Source organism: Erpetoichthys calabaricus, chromosome 14 (genome assembly GCF_900747795.2).
Source record: "Erpetoichthys calabaricus chromosome 14, fErpCal1.3, whole genome shotgun sequence".
NCBI classification, from domain to species: Eukaryota; Metazoa; Chordata; class Cladistia; order Polypteriformes; family Polypteridae; genus Erpetoichthys; species Erpetoichthys calabaricus.
In genome coordinates, this window is record NC_041407.2 from 88,170,525 (window position 1) to 88,193,210 (window position 22,686).

Sequence of the window (22,686 nt, forward strand, 5' to 3'; positions counted from 1 at the left end):
ACCGACTGTGATTTGTCACCGCAGTGGCCCCTGTCTCTCGTAAGATAAGCAGCAGCCGCCGACGGGAGAATACGACAGAACAAAGGAGGCACCCCGGCGTGTCTTTTGGGTTCTTTTAGACTGAGAATTCGCACGTTTTAGAATTCACTCGAGTTTCATCGCCTCCCCAGAGGTGATTCATGCAAAGACAAGAAGAACTTGTAAACTGGACATGGACAAGATGGACACTTAACCTCTAAATTTCTACTGATTTTAAAAAATTTTCTTGTATGGACCTTTTTTCTTCCATTGAAAATTAAATCGACTGGAATATGACCGTTCAGTCGTCAGATATGTGTGCATCAACCTAGTTATCTGTAGACCACCCAATGGAAATTCAGATAATTTTCTTTTTCTTTGACAGATTTAAGTGACATTTAAGACAAATTTTAGAATCTCAGGGTGCATTTCAAAGCTGTTATATGGTATCTTACGGTATACAGTATTTCCAATGTACCGGTTACATAGTAGATAGAGCGCTAGACTATAATTAGTTTCCATATGTCAAATAGTGCCTTTCCTCTCTATCATACAGTATAGTCCCTTTTATATTTATGGTACATAGTTCCTTTACTATCTATGTATCTGTCATAGTGTTTTATCATACAGTGCCTATACTATTGTTATATTGTGCCTTTCCTACGTATCTATGCATTTCATATCTATCTGTCAATCTGTTATATAGTGCCGTTCTAAAAGATACTGCCTTTCCTGTGTTTCTATGTGCCTTTCATAGCTACAGTATGTCTATTATATAACATCTTTCTTAAGACTCCAATTTGTGCATTTCTGGTACAGTGTTGCGAAGGAAGAGAACCTCCATGTAAGGACACTGCCTTGTACTGTGGGAATGCCCCCGAGACGGGATTCCAGCCTATTGCTGTGCCCATTTACATGCATTAAGTCAGACATCCCAGGCACAATGCTGGGATATCAGAGGAAGATCCCAGCAGCAGTCATAGGGTTCAGTTTTGTTTCAGGTCATTGTAAGTAATTCTTCATTTTGTGAGTCCTACCCTTGTGGGATGTCTCTGATACCTCGTCTTCGTTTCCTTTTTGCTCAGTGTGTTGAGGACTCACTTGGTGAAGCTGTGAGGCCACCACCACTGGCACTCATTAGTAGAGGAATGATTCCTTTGATTCTCCAGAGCGAGTACTGAGGGGGTCAAGGGTGGAGACTGAAATGGAGACCTTAACTTAAAAGGCCACACAGGCACCCGTCCTTCATCAAACCTCATCCATCCATCCATCCATTGTCTCCCGCTTATCCGAGGTCGGGTCGCGGGGGCAGCAGCTTGAGCAGAGATGCCCAGACTTCCCTCTCCCCGGCCACTTCTTCTAGCTCTTCCGGGAGAATCCCAAGGCGTTCCCAGGCCAGTCGAGAGACATAGTCCCTCCAGCGTGTCCTGGGTCTTCCCCGGGGCCTCCTCCCGGTTGGACGTGCCCGGAACACCTCACCAGGGAGGCGTCCAGGAGGCATCCTGATCAGATGCCCGAGCCACCTCATCTGACTCCTCTCGATGCGGAGGAGCAGCGGCTCTACTCTGAGCCCCTCCCGGATGACTGAGCTTCTCACCCTATCTTTAAGGGAAAGCCCAGACACCCTGCGGAGGAAACTCATTTCAGCCGCTTGTATTCGCGATCTCGTTCTTTCGGTCACTACCCATAGCTCATGACCATAGGTGAGGGTAGGAACATAGATCGACTGGTAAATTGAGAGCTTCGCCTTGCGGCTCAGCTCCTTTTTCACCACGACAGACCGATGCAATGCCCGCATTACTGCGGATGCCGCACCGATCCGCCTGTCGATCTCACGCTCCATTCTTCCCTCACTCGTGAACAAGACCCCGAGATACTTGAACTCCTCCACTGGGGCAGGATCTCGCTACCAACCCTGAGAGGGCACTCCACCCTTTTCCGGCTGAGGACCATGGTCTCGGATTTGGAGGTGCTGATTCTCATCCCAGCCGCTTCACACTCGGCTGCGAACCGATCCAGAGAGAGCTGAAGATCACGGCCTGATGAAGCAAACAGGACAACATCATCTGCAAAAAGCAGTGACCCAATCCTGAGCCCACCAAACCGGACCCCCTCAACACCCTGGCTGCGCCTAGAAATTCTGTCCATAAAAGTTATGAACAGAATCGGTGACAAAGGGCAGCCCTGGCGGAGTCCAACTCTCACTGGAAACGGGTTCGACTTACTGCCGGCAATGCGGACCAAGCTCTGGCACCGATCGTACAGGGACTGAACAGCCCTTATCAGGGGGGCCGGTACCCCATACTCTCGGAGTACCCCCCACAGGATTCCCCGAGGGACACGGTCGAATGCATTTTCTAAGTCCACAAAACACATGTAGACTGGTTGGGCAAACTCCCATGCACCCTCCAGGACCCTGCTAAGGGTATAGAGCTGGTCCACTGTTCCGCGACCAGGACGAAAACCACACTGTTCCTCCTGAATTCGAGGCTCGACTATCCGACGGACCCTCCTCTCCAGGACCCCTGAATAGACTTTTCCAGGGAGGCTGAGGAGTGTGATCCCTCTGTAGTTGGAACACACCCTCCGATCCCCCTTCTTAAAGAGGGGGACCACCACCCCGGTCTGCCAATCCAGAGGCACTGTCCCTGATGTCCATGCGATGTTGCAGAGGCGTGTCAGCCAAGACAGTCCTACAACATCCAGAGCCTTGAGGAACTCCGGGCGTATCTCATCCACCCCCGGGGCCCTGCCACCAAGGAGTTTTTTGACCACCTCGGTGACCTCAGTCCCAGAGTCGAGGTCAGCAGCGCACCATCCCCACCATATACAGTGTTGACACTGCACTGCTTCCCCTTCCTGAGACGCCGGATGGTGGACCAGAATCTCCTCAAAGCCATCCGAAAGTCATTCTCCATGGCCTCCCCAAACTCCTCCCACGCCCGAGTTTTTGCCTCAGCAACCACCAAAGCCGCATTCCGCTTGGCCTGCCAGTACCTATCAGCTGCCTCCGGGGTCCCACAGGACAAAAGGGTCCCGTAGGACTCCTTCTTTAGCTTGACGGCATCCTTCACCGCCGGTGTCCACCAGCGGGTTCGGGGATTGCCGCCACGACAGGCACCGACCACCTTACGGCCACAGCTCCGGTCAGCTGCCTCAACAATAGAGGCACGGAACATGGCCCATTCGGACTCAATGTCCCCCACCTCCCTCGGGATGTGGTCGAAGTTCTGCCGGAGGTGGGAGTTGAAGCTACTTCTGACAGGGGGCTCTGCCAGACGTTCCCAGCAGACCCTCACAACACGTTTGGGCCTACCACGCCTGACCGGCATCCTCCCCCACCATCGAAGCCAACTCACCACCAGGTGGTGATCAGTTGACAGCTCCGCCCCTCTCTTCACCCGAGTGTCCAAGACATGTGGCCGCAAGTCCGACGACACGACCACAAAGTCGATCATCGAACTGAGGCCTAGGGTGTCCTGGTGCCAAGTGCACATATGAACACCCCTATGCTTGAACATGGTGTTCGTTATGGACAATCCGTGACGAGCACAGAAGTCCAATAACAAAACACCGCTCGGGTTCAGATCAGGGGGGCCATTCCTCCCAATCACGCCCTTCCAGGTCTCACTGTCATTGCCCACGTGAGCATTGAAGTCTCCCAGCAGAACGAGGGAGTCCCCAGAAGGTATGCCCTCTAGCACCCCCTCCAGGGACTCCAAAAAGGGTGGGTACTCCGAACTGCTGTTCGGTGCATACGCACAAACAACAGTTAGGACCCGTCCCCCCACCCGAAGGCGAAGGGAGGCTACCCTCTCGTCCACCGGGGTAAACCCCAATGTACAGGCTCCAAGTTGGGGGGCAATAAGTATACCCACACCTGCTCGGCGCCTCTCACCGGGGGCAACTCCAGAGTGGTAGAGAGTCCAGCCCCTCTCAAGGAGATTGGTTCCAGAGTCCAAGCTGTGCGTCGAGGTGAGTCCGACTATATCTAGCCGGAACCTCTCAACTTCGCGCACTAGCTCAGGCTCCTTCCCCTTCAGAGAGGTGACATTCCACGTCCCAAGAGCCAGTTTCTGTAGCCGAGGATCGGACCGCCAAGGTCCCCGCCTTCGGCCACCACCCAACTCACACTGCACCCGACCTCCTTGGCCCCTCCCATAGGTGGTGAGCCCATGGGAAGGGGGACCCACGTTGCCTCTTCGGGCTGTGCCCGGCCGAGCCCCATGGGTGCAGGCCCGGCCACCAGGCGCTCGCCATCGAGCCCCACCTCCAGGCCTGGCTCCAGAGTGGGGCCCCGGTGACCCGCGTCCGGGCAAGGGAAAACGCCGTCCAAAATTGTTTTTCTTCATAGGAGGTTTGTTTAACCGCTCTTTGTCTCATCCCTCACCTAGGACCAGTTTGCCTTGGGTGGCCCTAACAGGGGCATAAAGCCCCAGACAACAGAGCTCCTAGGATCACTGGGACACGCAAACCCCTCCACCACGATAAGGTGACGGTTAAAGGAGGGGTTCATCAAACCTATTTAATCCAATTCAGGAATTTGGAGGGATGCTACCTATCCCAGAATCATCTGGTACAAGGTAGGAAAAACCCTGGATTGGGAGTCAGGATATGAAAGGACAGGCACCAACACTCAGTTTAGAGAGGGTGGGATGTGATAGAAAACCCAGAGAACTTTGGAGAAATACAAAAAACAAAAACAGAAACCCAGGTAGAACATAACTCCACATAACCATTTTTTTTGAGCCAGAATTTGAACTTAATTACTGCTGGAGTTTTTGGACTGCAGTATTGGCTACTACACAAAAAGCCACACAAGTAGCCAAATCTTTATTTTAATTAGCCCCACATCCATTATGATACCAGTTTAATTGACCTCAGGGAGGGTTCAGGATCCAGCTCCAGGTAGGACACTCTAATCTCACACATATGTGGTCCAGGCCTCATTATCGTGTTTCTGCACTTACAGGTGACACTTGAGGAGTCCAGAGTGGACTCTCAACTATCATTCCAATGGTGTGCATAGCCCAAAGTCATAGCTGTTAGGCTGTCCTTGACTCCTCGGCCCTTCCTTGTTTGTCAGCCAGGGTAGCAGTTTCTTGCCCTGCCCACCCCACTCATTTGTCAAGTCCTATACTACACGTTCTGGGATTGGTCTGGGTGCCCAATGTCTTCTGGTGTCACACACACTGAAATGGACTGTGGTGTCCAGCTGGCTGCCTTTTCTTATGACATTTTTCCTGCCCCCTCATTTGCTTTTCTTGGGACTCGCTGCCCTCTGCCTTGATACTTGTCTGCTCTGCTTATATCACCTACCTCGGATTTTGATTTCTAATTAAGCAGTCCCTTCGAAGTGAACTGGAGGGCAGTAACTTCAACATATGAATTCCTTGGTAATGTGCCTGCCTTTGTATTTAAGGTATGACTAGTCATTCCATTAGTCAGTCTGCAGTTATATACTACATACTGTATATAGTCAGTCTGGAGTGTCTCAATGCTTCACCTCATTGTGCTCACATCTCTGCTATTAGTACGAACTTGGGTGACCGTAACAGATAGCCAGCACAAGCTCACTATGTGTGGTACAGAAATGTTGGACATGCAATGTTCATAAAGCAGTTAGACCAGATCAGATCATTATTCATCCATCAATGCATCCTTCCTATGTAACAGTTCATTATAAAAGAAACCATCCTTATTCTTATAATTTGGAACATCCACATTTCTGTTTGATGGGGTTTCGCCAGTGCCAATAAAAGTACTCACCCTTTGGAAGTTTTCACGTTCTTGTTATACAACACTGAATCCCAGGGGATTTAATTCGGCTTTTTGATAAACAGAAAAATACTTTTTAATGCCAATGTGAAAACAACTCTGCAAAGTGTTTAATTACAAAAATAAAAGTGACCAACGTTGATCAGTGTCAACAAAGCCAAATCAAATCCCCTGGGATTCAGTGTTGTAGAACAACAATATGTGAAAACGTCCAAGAGGTGCATACTTTTTATAAGCACTGTAGTTATTTTGAAATGAAGGTGAGACTGCTTAATTAAAGGATGGTGGGGAAGCTGAACCCTGCCCTAGCAGCATCTCACATATGGTAAGAAAATCTGGTGGGATTCCAGTCCACTAAACTGCACATTCAGGTGCTCATCAACCCTCATGAACACTGGCCATTTAGAGTAATCAATTAACAAAACATTGACATATTTAAAGATGAAAGCAGAGAGCCCAGCAGCCAGACTTTGAGATTAAGGTATTTCCACATGCCACCCAATTTACAGCACCATGATCTTTAAAGCAATGACATGTGAAGTTCATATGACACATTTATTCTTTTTCAATCCTCATTTTCTGCATTGTAGTGTCAGAGAGAGCTGGAGCCTATTGTGGCAACATGAAATGTCATGCTGGACACACACACCTGTAGCTTGTAGCAAAGAGTTAAGCAGGGATGTGAAAGAAAACCAGAATCATAGGAGGAAAAGTCCCACAAACATGAAGAGATGAGTGACTGGGTCAGGAGCTGTGAGGCAGCAGTGCTCAAAGAGACTTTTTTTTGGCCACACAGAATTCAAATCATTCTGCGAGGGTCTTTCATTGGATACTCTGGTTTTACTCACAAAAAGACATTCTAAAACTGGCCCAGTGTGTGTGTTGAGTGGGTGCAGGCTTGCAACCGGTGTCACCGCTAGCCCCTGTGACCATAGAGAATAACATGTCGGGCTGTACAATAACACAATTCTGCAAGTTCACATTTCACAAATCATTTCTTTAGATAAACCCGTGCTTATTGAATTACACACTAAAAGCTCATGTGAAACATCAGTCAATACAAAGCGCAAATTTTTGCCATGGACGAGCTCCTTGTGGCTTCTTCTGATAGATGCTCATTTTGAGGACTGCCCAAGTGATTCACATGATACACAAAACATTGTGTGCTCAAAACTGATGACGGGTTAAAAAAAAAAAAAAAAAAAAAAAAAAAAAAAAAACTCAAGACAAAAGTGACACGTTGGGGGAATTCTTTTAATCCAGAATTAAAATGACTCAAAAAAACAACAATTTACAACTTAAGTGAAACAAGCCAGTTCTTCCATAATTCTACATCTATAGCAGTCATGTTGCCTACCTGCATGCCAGTAGGTGGACACAAATACTTAATTTAACGGCTTTTGTAAAAAAATATATGTAACATGAGTGTATAAATATATATAGTATCTATAATGTTGTATGTGTGTATATACTGTATACTGCATATCCACACATGAAAATATAACCTCTCTATCTATAACTTCCACCATTAACAATTCCATTGTCTAATGCTTCATTTTGTTCCTTTGTTAAAATGTACTTGTCAATAAGTGCTTTTCAATGTAGCAGAAACGCTAAGTCATTTTACATGTTGTAGTTGAAAAGCAAAATCATTTATTTTCAATTCCATTCAATAAGAGTAAATTAAACTGAATTGGATTTTTCATATCTAAGCAAATATTAAATCTGACAGTAAGTTTGAAACGGATTGACTGAGAAATTTGAACTAAACAAACCATAGACTGGTTTGCTCCTCAGCATGCTCAATGCGACAACATATCAGTGAACATCCAAGCTTTGCCTAGTTCATGATGACACACGTCAAAAGACTCTTCTCAAAATTCAGGTGACTCATCTCTTTAATGCTTTAGAAGTGTGGGACTGCAGTGTCTGCCTGTTTAAACACCGTTTGAATATACAGTATCATTTGGAGGAGGCTAATCACAGCTTGTGCTAGCTCACCTTGATCTCTTGACGTTTTCGTCTGGACTCTTTCATACATAAGTGGTGATTTTGTTAAGCTGGCATTTGATCAGATCATACAGAGACGTAGCAGGCCCACCAGCACTCGGCATGCTCAGGCATGTTGTTGCCCGAGTGTGTGCGATGCCAGGCTTTAATATTAGCTTTTTTTCTATTAAGAATATATATTTGTATATTAACAACTATACATTTTACAACGAGACATGCACTGAATATAATTAGATTAGGGAATGGGAAGCAAAGGAAAAACTGAAGCAACAGTAGGGAAGCACAGGGGCTGTGCACCCTTGGAATAAAGGCATGAAAACACTTCCTGATATTGTTTCCAGAGCAAGAAGTCTTTCTGATATATTTATGATTAAATTTTAAGTTCACATTTGAGTATGTTTTCATAAATATTTCCTCTCCGATACCTTTAAGATTTGAGGGCAGCAAACAATTTTGGGTGAGTCCAGAAACTAGCCATTACACTGGCAGAGAGATAGAGGAGTGTCTTGCCGTGTGCATTGTATTAAGAAGTTCTATGTAGTGTAATGTTTCTTTTTGCCATGACATTTTTTTTTCTAGACACTGTTGTTGGAGTGTTTAATTGCAGTTCTAAACAAGGCCCCTTTCTTTTCCACTATATATATACATCCATTCTTATTTAATGTCAGGGAATGCCAACCAGTCCCATCACTCCTAGCCATCATCCCTCCTGTTCAGGTCTCAGGGTGTTGTTAATCAGGCTTCTGTTTAAACTAATATGGCAGCACAATTCTCTAATAGTGTGAATGTAAACTGAAATTTGACAAGCATACCTTTTTTGATTTATGGATTCAAAAATATAAGAAAAATACACATAATTGAACAGTTCTACTTAAAAAAAGGAGTTCAATATTTAAAAGATAAATATGCACTATGTGGAGATGTCTTCACCCCTTCACTGTGGGGGAGAGAGTACAAACGCCATGGGTTGTACCCAGCATTACTCACTTCTCAGCTCATATACTTAAAAAAATTTTCTTTACATACAACAATAGAACGTTTCAATGTTTTTGCCTTTCAGCTACCTTACTAATCTACAGATTGCATTTTGACTATCATCTGTCCTCGGAGTATTGGAAATGGAAATCAAAACCACAGAAGGTCATCAGATTTTAAGCAAGTTGACAAGCACATTACAAGTAAGAGGAAACATTTTTTTTAAATGAATTTAATGTTAAGAACTTAATGTTATGTTTATTGAACTCCTAGACTAATTTAGGACAGTTGGCATACGATACAGCAGAATGTCATTTCACAAAGTTGCACAACATTTGGTGAGAAGCATAGGTGATGTTAAAAAGCAAAGACTGGACCTCATAAAATGCTAAACTGGTCAGGCACTGTGCCCACATTCAGACTTCTGCTATGGCCATCACAATCATATCAAGGCTGGGGATGAAGTATGTGAACCTCTCATTTGTGAAAATGTTCTCACTGTGAATGAGGGTCTGACTGTATATAAGGGAATCACTCACCTCTTTGTATCAAATGTTTGGGTAGCATTGGTTAACACTTGTACAAATGTGCAGCAAAAAGTGGCAAGCAAGTAAGGACAAACTCTTTTTTGATAAATGCTGATGTCCCATTAGGGTAAATGTCATTTATATACCACCAACATCACAATATTGTCTCTTCAAGACCACTGACATCATTACATGGACTGCAAGTTCACCACATCTTTCCCTAATTATATTCTTTATCTGGAATTACAATCCCTCTGCAAACAGCCCACGTGGAATGGGCCTGCAATGACATAGCATAAGATTGCACCCAGAAGAAATACCTTGAATGAATGGGAAGGGATCACAACTCATACATTTCCAAATTTGTAAACATCTAATAAAGCTTCCCGCTTAATATTACTATTAAATATAGCTACAATTTTATAACTTTTCATAGTGCCCTGGTTTCCTTTTCTGTAACGTGTATATTCAATTTGTTTGGATAAATAAACACTGGAATTAAGATAGTGTGCTTAACTGTCAAGAGTACCACCAAAATGACACAAAGCACAAGTCCTGCTGAAAACCTCAGTAAAGGAAAAACAGAATTATGATACTGGTAAAATAGGAATACAGGAGTCACAAGGGTGCAACAGACAGTATGGCGTGTGACTGTGTGATGCCCCCCAAACGTGTAACCTCCAGAAGCATAAAAGTAGGACAGCCAAAGAGTAGAATCTTGGAAGGAAGGTGGAAATTACCTATTCATAGCCCTAGAGTGCATAAAGTCGCCTGCACTTTAAACCAAGAGGTTAAGATTGTGGAGGACTGGCAGATGTTACATTCTCACTGAAGCTTTATCCCTGTTCCCATTACCCATTCTTGCTAATTACTTTCAATTTACGTCTGAACCAAAAAAAGGGTGGAGGTGGCATTAGTTGGTCTATGGCCCTTAGTTATTGCCATTGCTGGGGATATAAAGCCCTTGATGTAATGGCATTTGCCTTTGGCCACATTTAAGAAAAGAAACACTCCACAGGTTCTTTCTTATTAATGCTTAGTTTATTAGGTACTTCTGGTTTGGACTTTTGCTGGATTGAGTGGTTATTGTTATTCAGCTGCCCCTTTGGTTTTGTGATTTTTCTGTCTTTGGGTATGGATTATGAAATAATTAGGTATTGGATTTAGTTTTTTCTGGTTCTGCCTTCTGTCTTATGTGAAGAAATATGCTTTGAGGTTATGCTTTTTTGTTGTGCTAATTTAAGAATTTCTTTTGGATAATTTAGTCCTTTGGTTAGTTTGCTTTCTTTACTATCTCATTATATTTTTTGATCAAATGATTTACTGTTACTTTGCTGCTTGGTCCTTAGTTTATTTGTTTTTCATTCATAATAGTTGTTGATTAATTATTTATTGCTAAATAAATACATAAATATTAATTTGTAGTGCTAGTGCTTGGGAAGGATTTCAAGGTTTTGGCCTCCTCCTTGGCTCTAACATATGCAGAGCAGGAGATCGGTTCAGTTCCTTCAGGATGAGGAGAGGCTGCAGACTTCTGAATGATGGCACAGGGAGAACTCTGCTGTCTAAAGGGGAAAGAAGTCAGCAGTAAGTACTAAGTAGGGTAAAGGGGTTTAAAGATAGTGACAGCCATCAGAGAAGAGTTCTAGCCTGGCGTTTCTGAAGCCAAATTACAGTCTGCCTTTGTGCCTAGGACTAACTGTGGGATTGACTTTAAATCTGCCTGAAGGCAAAGCTGTGTGTGTTGAGTCTTAAGATGGAAGGATAATTTAAGGTGAAGGCTTCCTGGCAGGAAGAAGGAGTCCAGGGAGAAAGAGAATGAAAGAGAAAGAAATGAGGTAGAACATGAGAAGGGAGGGAGAACCCCTTGAATGTGACAAGGAAGTGAACATGTTGTAGGCCTCTTTAGCTGATACATGGAGCTGAAGCTAGGCCCAAGTGGGTGAAGTTGAGTGGGAGAGGGCAGTAAGGGTGAGCTTTCTGTTTTTTTTTTCCTTTGGTACTAAAAAAGACACTCACCCTTACTGTATTTATATTTATGTGATATTTACACATATGACATCCATATCAGCTCCTTTGGCTATATTTATCTACATCCACATTTCAATTAAAACCTCACTACTCCATCCTTAATTATTAAACAATAAAGTATATTCAGCCCTTCAAAAGTTCACTTAAAGGCCAAGCTGGATTTTACCCTCAATTACTACCTCATATAATCACATGAATATGACTAGAATCTTCCAGTTAAAATAGTAAAAATTTGCAGATCATTTGTACCTCATTTAAAATCAGGTAAAATAAACACAAAAGCACGAAGGGATGCTATTTAAAAAAAAACAAACACAAACATCAAATGACAAAATAGTGTGATGTCCTCTCCAGTGGCCTTGGCTGCTCATCTGCACTCTGCCATGTGCAGATATTGTCTCTACATCCCACATGAGCCATTCTAACTGACAGCATTATTTATCCAACAAGTAAGTATGTTTAAATTTTATGCAGTTCGCACAAAACAGCCAAGAGCAATTTATTACAGTCAACCAAAACAACAATATTAAATGTGTTTATAGCTTTCCTTCTGCCCATCAGGTAGAAAACATGTATTTAACAGTTAGCTGTCATTTACAAATGTCATTTACAGTTAAATATAAAAAAACCTAACAGCTGTCATTTAGAGTTAAAAATAAAAAACCTAACTTAAAATGGATTAAAGGAAAGCAAGGTCACACGCTGTTTTTTGTGTCATTTTTGTTCTCCAAGTCTTTCATACATAGTCATCCTTGGAGATCTTCATACATGTGCAGAATAAAATCTCCAGCCAGACCTTACTATTAAAGGAGACACATAAGTGGCCTCTGACCATCAGTATCATCTATTATATATATATATATATATATATAGTAAAAAAAAAAGTAATTAAATTTTACATTTTGACTATTAATAAGCACAAATGAGACTCAGCATTTGAATATTCTTAGATTCAATTTCAAAAGTTACATGTTTTAAATTATGTCATAGTTTTAAATTTACCATTAAGATATGACAAAAATGGCATATTTTTCCATGTCATTACAGGATGTGAGCAAATAGTACTTTAAAATTGATCCCATTTTATGAACTTGCTTAATCTAATTAAAGTGCTGCAAGAGACTGGGGTCTACAACAGCAGCATCAGATGCAAGGTCAAAGCCAGGCCCAAACAAGCTTCAGGTCTGTTTCTATAAATGAATTAAACCGTCATGTAATTGTTTTTAAGAAATTACACTGTTTACAGTTACTTAGTACTGCTTAAGGGTGTTGAGTAAAATTAAAGTTATATACAAACAGCTGGTGGAACAGTTTTATTTAACAAATTTCAAGTTAAGGACAACTTTTTCCATTTTTAAGGACAAATTTGGATATAATGAGATTGATACACAGGGGTATTATTCTTTATATTTTAAGTGGTTTTCATTTGAAATCTTTCTAAAGAACTTTCCAGAAAGCAATACTACTAGTGAGGACAGCAAAAATGTACCTTCCCGTCAGTGGAAGCATTCTGTTAGTTTATTTGATTATAAAGAAAGCTTAAATATGTGTATGTTGGAACATGCTAATTTATTTTTAACCAAGGTATTCTTCAGATACTCAATAAGACATGTACGCAAGTTATTTTAAATTGTGAATGAAGATGTTGTCATGCTAGTAGATAATAAGATGCAGGTAGTGATCAGACAAAAGAAATGTATTACACACACATGCACAGTCAAACAAACAGCTTTTAGGTTACTAATTTGAAAATACAATGATCGAGTTGGATTCAGAGGGATCCTCTCTTCAATGCACATAATAATTGGAAGATTTATTCTACTCTCATATTTTGATTTCAGTTAAAAATGCATGAGCCCTGCTTCTAAAACAACCTTTTTTTTCCTTCTGCTTAAAAATTGTATTTTACAGATTAAGATGGCTTATTTATCTCCTTTCCATTCACCCTCATGCCAAAAAAGTAATATTAATAAACATACAAATAATGACAGGAAATAAAAAAAAACAACAAATGTATCCCAAAAAAGACAGCCTTTAAAGGGAGGAGGAGTTTCAGAGTACAAAAGTGAACAACAATCCTGTTTTTACCAGATATACAATAGCAAATGCAGCACTGTCTTTTTACGCTTCTGTTCAATTTAGCATACAAGACTCATATGTTGGAACCATGTATTTGATATTGATGAAGGCGTTCTCTCCTCCATAGCGCTCAAAGACCTCCAGTGTCTCCTGGATGAGGTCCCCGATATTCTCCCGCTTCTGCTGACTATAGTCAATGCCATCTCCAGAGTTGACTAAGAAAAAGAGAAAGAGGTAAGCTTAGCTTAAGAGGTCATTAACCCTTTGCAGACACAATTCACAAAACTACACCCCACTTAAATAGTTTTAGGAAGGATTTTGCAATAAGATAGTGAAACATACAGCCCATCCAGTTTGTTTCGTTGCCATTCAAATTACTTCTGTAAATATCTGATATCTGCAGAATAATGCACAAGTTGTGAAACAGCTTAATATGGGTAAGGGGGAAGGAAAAGTAACTATTGCGTAAAATACCCATTTATATCCAGATCATATGACAGCAAAGAATAAAACAAGTAGGAAATGATTTATCTATTCAATACTTCATCTGCTGACTGTGTTTATTCCATTTTGCTTTGACACTGAAAATTTGATTGACGCAGGGATACTAAGATCTTTGAGAAAAAGTGCTCATGATAGAGTGAAAGGTTGACCAATCTGAGGAATGTTGGGGTTGTTTTATTCAATAAGTGCGTTAATTTTCAAATTTGGATCGAGAGAGAGCTAAATCAACACAGAAGGGAACAAAAAGAAAAATATATAATTTTGCTGTTTTTAGGGTCAGTCAGTCAGTCATCATTTTCCAACCTGCTATACCCTAACACAGGGTCACGGGAGTCTACTGGGGCCAATCCCAGCCAACACAGGGCGCAAGGCAGGAACAATTCCCCAGGCAGGGCGCCAGCCCACCGCACACGTACACACACACACATACACGCACACACACACACACACAGAGCACACACTAGGGACAATTTAGGATCGCCAATGCACCTAACCTGCATGTCTTTGGACTGTGGGAGGAAACCGGAGTACCCGGAGGAAACCCATGCTGACATGGGGAGAACATGCAAACTCTACGCAGGGAGGTCCCGGGAAGTTTGGATGTTTTACAGCACCTTTCACTTAACATACACACATTTCAGATAAGCTCCTTTTACATGTTGCTACATAAATGCTCAGTGATCTGGGTTTCATCCTAGCATGATGTTTACTTCAAAACTTTTGACCAATATTGACTGTATAAACATTGTATCAAATATTATTCAGTACACAGAGTATCCATTGTTTATTTTGGCACTCTAATTGATTTTTGAAGAAATGATCTTTAACTGCCCTGAAATTAGTTTGTAAATAGTAGTTCGCGCTAAAGCATTTATACACACTGTGATGAGTGGCTGGGACACCCCTGCTGCTTATGTTCCGGGGGAGCAACCATGGGCAGCTCAATACCTCTCCCGAGATGCTTGGTGGCAGCCTCCCTGGAGGTCGGTGATTCCCCAACCTCCCGCTGGGCTCCATGGGAGATGGAGTCCTCCACAGCCTGGTTGGGACCCATCCAACTGGATTCAACAGCCGGGCTGGATGAGTCTTCAGCCCCACCCGGAAGTGCAATTGGGACCAGGTGGTCAAACACCTGGAACACTTCCGGGTGGGCTATAAAAGGGGCCAGCCACCAACACTCGAGGGCTAGAGTCGGGTGGAAGAGGACAAGGTCTGACAGGAAAGAGAAGGAGGTGGTCTAAAGAAGAAAGGCATACTGTAGTGTTGGTCTGGACTGGGGTGATTGGTGCTGTGGCACTGGGGTTTGTGCAACTTAAATAATCGTAAATAATGTAAATAAACGTGCGTTGGGTGCAAACACGATGTCCATCTGTCTGTGTCCGGGGCTTGTTCCACAGTGGTGTAGCCGGCAGGATGCTCCGCCTGGTTCAAGGCGGGGGACCTGGTTCAAAAAATCATTCTGTGGACGGCCCGGCACAGCAGCGGGGCCCACACACGTGCTGCGGGAGCGGCACATGCACAACCCCGCGGGAGCGATTAACCCCACGGACTGCTGCCGGTCCGCAGAAGGGCCGTTTTTCCCTGGTGTGGGAGGAAGACAGGCATAGCCGGAGTGTAGCGGGCTCCTACGAGCACGTTGCCACAGAAGGTGCCCAGGATGGCATGTTGCCTAGCAAGGCCATGCCGGGGATGTTTCCCTGGACAGACGGGATCTGGGAGGTAAGCTCCCTGCTTGCCGGCAACCGGCCCTGTGGGGCCACGTGTGTTTTGTGTATTGCAGGCAGGGGCTGCCTGGATCCGCGTCGGTGGCAGGCGCATGTCGGTCCGTGGCGCTTCATGGACGCGGCGGCAGTCGGGAGGACTAAGCTTGAGGAGAAGTGGTGGTAAAAGAGAGAAAACTGTGTTGTGGGCCTTTTGTGGTGTTTGGGACTGTGAATTGCCTGTGGGTCACGGGGAAGCCTTGCGCCCACGGGTGAAGAAAAATAAAAGTCTTTATTTGTTTTATACGTGCCCCTGTGTCCATCTGTGTCGGGTCAGGCGCCTATATAGCGCCTTTGTTACAACACACACAAATGGAAAAGTAACATCTCAAATTAACCTGACAGTATATCACCAGTGTGCAGCGTTACAACTGGAGTGTACAAAAGAAAAATCACATAAAAAAATGCCATATTTACACCTGGCAACCAAATGTCAAACAGGTTATTTCTACTTCATCTGATATTGTAAATACATTTACACAGTACTCTTTATGAGGAATACTGGGAAAGGAAATTACTAAGGTCCACCCAACCAAACAATTGCAGGATCCCTGAAATATAGACACATGTGCCATACTGTATATATAGTTTTCATGGAAAATTATAGTTTATTCACATAAAAATCATAGTTTATACATTCAAGGTCATCAATATAAAATTCTCTTTTGCTCTTTGGCTGATAAGCAGATTAGAGCATTACTCAATTCAGTTCCAGTGAATACAGGTATCTGGTAATAAACCACACATGTTTAATACAACATCACATTTCAAAAAGACCAAGTCAAGAGAAGCTTACTTTTGTTATTTTATATCATGATTAAACAAAAAATGGCCTCTCATTTTGGAGGGGTCAGTTGTGTAAACCTTGAAACAGATGTTTTAACTCTTATACATGGACCTCAAATCAGACAAAACTTGTGAATCCCATAATGGCACAGTTGTGAAGAAAAGGGGTAAGTGATCACTTACAGACCCTGCTGCAGTAAACAAATAGTGAGTGACATCATTTATCTTTGTATCTGCTTGAACAAGCAAACCTGCAGTGGAGGGGCAGGAATGTGCGATAAAATGGCAGATATGATCTCTCCGGAGGACTTGCTTGTGCTTGCATGAAAATTAAGTCCTATAATTATTTTATTAGAGCCCAAGCTGTGTTATGTATTCTACACAATAGAAAGCAACATTTACAGGTGCAAAAAATGAATCCTAAGTGCATACTGCTTTCAAATGAAATGCATGTTTGAAACCAGTTAAAGACATAGGGGAGCAATTGTAACTTTTTAAAACCCGACTTCAACATGTGGTGTGTGTGTGTGTTTTAGGAGTGATGGAATAGGCACATTCCTAAAAACATAAAAAGCAACAGCCTCATAGCTTAAACTCCTTTGTGTAAGTTTACAAGTGGCTGTCAAGCCAAGGTGGGGAATTCAACTGACCAAATATTGTTTTCCATTTCTCGGTCATCTGCAACATTCAGGTCTGGAAAATCTGACAGCTGTGAGGCAGATGTCTTTAAGGCCACGGCATGGCAAACAGGGCACTTTAGTTAAAGAAGTAAGAAAAACAGTCTGGAATGTACACCATGGATACTGTCATTTTAGCAGGACCATTCAGCAGATACAAGCATAACTGAGTTAAAGACAAGAGTCAAAAACTAAAGTGATAACTGTAGCATGCTTTATATTAACTAGCAATTTTATCATTTTAACATCCCTTATAGCCTGTATCATCCAAAAATCAAGTCTGTTTGAGAATAGCCTTCAAACTGGGCTACCACTTAAAGATTTTCTTGCTTATAACACATGTGCTACTCAGCACGCTTTTAGTATTCATTTATTCAGACTGAGAACAAAAGCTCAGTTTAATCTTCCTAAAAGGGTGCTAGTGTTTTCAGTGACGGAATTGATTACTTAGCTGACTGAGAGAAGTACAATTCATCTGACAAACTGGTTTTAGGGGGTAGGACTGAATACAATCCCAGCGAAGAAGTACAAGAAAAACTAAATGCATCTTTTACTAAAAAATGGTAGTAATGCTGTAGGAATTCTTAAAAAAAATAAATAAATAAATAAAGCCAGCTACATCCTTGACGAAACAGGTAGAAAATATTTAGGAGGTGTATTCAAGAAGTAAACTTCTGTTACAGTGGAGCTAAGAACTGCCTGGATGAGGCATTAGGACAACACTGCTAACCCAAAGAATTACATGTACCAAAAGCCTTCTTAATGTTAAAGAATCTAGATAACATAATTAAAAGAGGACAGGTCAATGTTGTGTGAGAATCCAAAACTTATACCATTGATGGTTATGCATCAGTGTTTCATCATGCTCAGTTGTTTTGACTTGTTGTCTTGTCAACCCTGGATAGGTGAACTGTTTTAGTCCCATCATGTTCAGGCCCACACAAAAGAGATGGCTGTACTTTGAAGGATTTAGTGAGAATTGGAGGATGATTGATTTTTTATTTAGGAGCAGTGGCTCAGAGTAGAGCCGCTGCTCCTCCGCATAGAGAGGAGTCAGATGAGGTGGCTCGGGCATCTGATCAGGATGCCTCCTGGACGCCTCCCTGGTGAGGTGTTCCGGGCACGTCTAACCGGGAGGAGGCCCCGGGGAAGACCCAGGACACGTTGGAGGGACTATGTCTCTCGACTGGCCTGGGAACGCCTTAGGATTCTCCCGGAAGAGCTAGAAGAAGTGGCCGGGGAGAGGGAAGTCTGGGCATCTCTGCTCAAGCTGCCGCCCCCGCGACCCGAACTCGGATAAGCGGGAGACAATGGATGGATGGATGGATGATTTTTTATTTATTTTCCCAGCAAACATTAAGCAAGTGTTAGAAGAATATTCATTCAACGAGAATATAGCAGGCTACTTCTAAGAAGTCCTATGCTAATGCCTCAGTTTCCAATACCTGCTCAATATCCAGATTTTAAATGCAGTCAGCTCTTGAGAATTCTTTCCTGGGTAATACATGGTTGTTCTCGTTAAGTCTGGCCTGAGGTCTGTGACTCTCTACACAAAAATGCAGGTTGACTTTCAGTCAGAATAACAGTCATTGTTGTGTGTCCATGTAAACCGCAAAAGATCAAATTCCTGTCTGCCCACAAAGCACAATATTTTAACAAAGCCCAGTGAATGCACAAATGCCAAGTGAAGCAAGATACACCTCAGGGTTTTAAAGGCAATGACGTATAGCATAGTTAATATTGGTGAGTCCAGTATAAAGAGATGTACATGTCAAGTTTGGTTTCTTGTGGTTTGTAAGATGAGATGTGAAGTAATAGGTTTAAAAACAGGATGTTTTCTTTTTTATAGAAACCCATTAATAATTTTAAGATACAGAAGAAAAATGTGAAATTAAATCTTTGGCTGGCACATTAGAATAGATATAGTGACGACTGTGTAGTTCGCTGTCAAGAACAAGTTTTACTCTTACATTTACTGCATTTGCCAAATGGGTAAATGTACCACTCTGCCACATGAACCACACTGTTTAATAAACTAACTTTACTGATTACATGTTTAAAAAAAATTGCAGTGTCTCATGCTTGTTAAAAAATGTTAGTCTTCTAAATGACACAGACAGGACCAAATGACTTTTACATTAGAGAATAGACAGAGGAGAGTCATTAAGGACTAATTAAAGCAGGGTCCCTATAAAAAATGATATTGAGTGCCAACAATTATCTATAATAATTGCAAACATGAAAAAAGTAACTTATCATTAGGAATATTATAATTCTAACACTTGGCAGTCAAATAACAGTTTATTGACAGTGATGCATTACCATTAGGACTTCAGCAAAAATTACATTCAACAGGCTGCAAGACAAGAACCTTTCTAAAAATATCTTCACTTCTCACATATATCTATCAGATCTTAAAGTAAAGCAGTTCACATTTCAAACCTGCTTAGTCAAGTTCAGGACAATGAGATGCCACAGCCCATGCAGGAAACACTGGGTAAAGGGCAGGAAACAATCCCGGACAAAGTGCCAGTCTACATTTGGGCATGTGTCTGCATTCACTCATAAATAAGATAGGCATTGTTTTCCTTTTTATTCAATGTATTAAAAGTAAGTAAGTAACATTCCATACCAGCAAGTCAAACTTGACAAAACTAAATTCAATTCAACCCCCACCCATGAGAAAGAGGAATTTTAGCATTGCCAATGGCTGAAAATAACCCAAAAATCTCAAAAGCAGATGTTGTAAATACATGAGACCTCCACACACTACTGTTAAGATCAAACAGGGTACAACCATTAATGTGAATTTATAATGATCACACTCTGCAGCATAAAGTTCAGCTTCCTGCAATAGGTTATGGATCTAAGAAGAAAGACTCTGTCCACTGTCTTGTTTTTTTCATAGTGGGACATCACCTTAATTATTATCTCTCTATTATAAAAAAAAAATCCTGCAGAGAAACAGTAGGGAGACAAGACGTGATCTTCACGTTAAGATCACGGAAGACACTTAAAAGACCCCTGAGACTAAAGAGATTGGCCACGGAGCGTCTTGTGGGGACCTTAAACATGAGACTTTGTGCCAAGAGATTGACCCAGGACCGTCTTGCAATGACATAGAACATGAGATTCTTGGAAGACACGCCCTACTTACAACCAAATAAGAGCACGGGGCAGCAACACACTCAGTCGTGTTTTGGCTTTGAGCACACACAGATCCAGGGCTCTCAGCGCGTATAAAGCGTACAAGGACAATACATTATAAATGAAATGTAGACGACTAAGTGAAGAAGAAAGCAGCATGAAGAAAAGAGACTCAAAAGCGTTGGAGAGACAAAAAAGAAAAAGAACAATCTATGTGTTGGCGCTATACACATGGAAAGCAGGTTAGAGATTATGAAAGTAATGATAAGTAATTAACACATGTGAAGAAAGTTAAAGAATATGAAACTTGGAAAACTAGAAGTATAAAAAAAAAAAGAAAGTAAAGATCGTGGTAGTGCAAACAAACGGAAATTATTACTCGAAAAAGGGAAAATAATCAGCACGGACCAGGTGTCATTGAAACAAAAGCAGGATAAAGTGAGGTCAGAAATAAAAGACAGAGTAGAAAACAAAGTAAAACGTCATAAAAAGGTTAAAAAACAAGCGGGCCAAACACATGCAGAGCAGGTTAGAGATAATTAAAACTGGAATTCAAAAGACTCAAAAAAAAACGTAGGCGCAAAACAAAGAAAGTAAACATCGCATTAGCGCAAAAGAAAAAAAAATTATTACTCGGAGAAATAACGAAAAGGCGAATAGAAATTGAATATATAGACATAGGTGATATGTCAGAAGTATGTAAATATTGTAAGGCTTTGAAGTTTAAGTCAAGAGAATTTCAAAAACGGAGTTTACCTCACATGCATTTATTGACTACTTTGCAAAAAATAATTATTAACTGCTGATGATGTAGATCGTTTTGTCTGTGCTGAAATTCCAAACAGAGAAACCTTTCCTGAATTATGGTACAAAGTCATTAAACACATATCTCACTGACCTCATTAAAAAGATTCAGCACACTGGGACTCAAAATATTGTTTTTACAGAAGTTTGGAAATAAAAAGTTAAACTAATAGCAACAATTCAAAGAAAAAAAAAATCTTAAAAGTGTGTATCTGGAAAAACAAAAAACGGGGGTTGGCGAGTGAAGCCCCCTAGTTATAATAATATATCTGACTACAAGAGCAAGAAACAGTGGGATTGTTGTTAACAAATAATTTTACAGCCTTACAGGAAGGTGAAGTGATTCAGTCAGGGACACAGTCAGTTCAAGGCACAAACTGACCAGACAACTTTGTGGTTTAAAATCCAACGCCTTAGACAGTATGGCATAGTGCCTGCCCCAGTGACATGGTGCTACTGCCAGAGCACAGCATGAATAAGGCAGAAGAGGATTGGCAGCTGGCAGATGCTGGAAGATAAAGTAATTTTTTTTGGAAAAAAGTGTATGTTATCACTCAGAAGACAGAAGAATACTGGTAGTTTTGAACAGTGATGAACTTATATAAATTTATATAAAATACAAAGTGCAATAAATCTTCAGCGATTTATAAACTACATAAAGGAGGAGGCAAAATAGGATATTTGCCTTTCTTACTTGAAAAAACATTTTTGAATTATGTCTTGTGGTCTACTACTGACAATGTTTATTATTTATTATATTTTAAGTGCTACAGAAACCACTTTATATTACCTTACTGGTGATACATGACACAACAATTAGTGCTGCTGCCTTGCCCAAGTACAGTTACCAATCCAATTATATTTTATGTGGATTATGTACATTTTTGACATGTTCATGTAGGGTTTTCTCTGGGGAGTTCCATTTACATACATATTTCCAAAACAAGCATTATTAGGTTAACTGCAGGTTCTAAATTCAAAACAGTCCTCAGGATGAGTTTAGAAAAATTCTGATCTCTAGTAAGTTGCTTTGGAGAAAACAGTCTTCTAAGTGGCTAAATGTGAAGGTAAACTAACCTTGTCTGAGTGATTATATGTGTATGTGTGCTGAAGTGCATTTGTGTGACCTACAAGAAACGGGTGTCCCATGCTACGTTTGTTTCATCTCTGTTTTGATAATAACCATCTCTTTTCTCTCCTTTCTTCAATATAAAACCAATCCATCCATCCATTTTCATATCTGCTCTATTTAATTGCTTGAAGTCGGAGGGCTGTCAATGACAGGGCACACTCACTCACTCACACAGAACCATTTAGAATCTCCAATTTGTCCAACATGCACCTCTTGGGGAAGTGGTAGGCAATCTGTAGTATCTAGAGAAAACTACACAGACATGAGAAGAATGTGCAAACCACACAATGAAACTGACTGGGACAGAAATCAATGCCAGTTTTGGTTTCACTCAAAAACAAAGGTTAATAAGCTAAGCCATTTTTCCTATAATAATGATTTAATACTACAGGATTTTTAAATGTTATAATATATACTTACATCCCACAATACTTTATGAAAAGGTGTGCATCTGATGC

General features: G+C 41.6%; 1 protein-coding gene across 1 annotated transcript in view; it reads right to left on the bottom strand.

The window, feature by feature from the left end:
* Positions 1-7,032: 7,032 nt before the first annotated feature.
* pacrg (PARK2 co-regulated) overlaps positions 7,033-22,686 on the bottom strand; it is a 259,663-nt gene continuing 244,009 nt past the window's right edge. Inside the window, exon 5 of the mRNA XM_028818836.2 lies at positions 7,033-13,633. Coding sequence (XP_028674669.1) covers positions 13,473-13,633 — 161 coding nt within the window. The 3' untranslated portion in view covers positions 7,033-13,472. The remainder of the gene's footprint in view (positions 13,634-22,686) is intronic.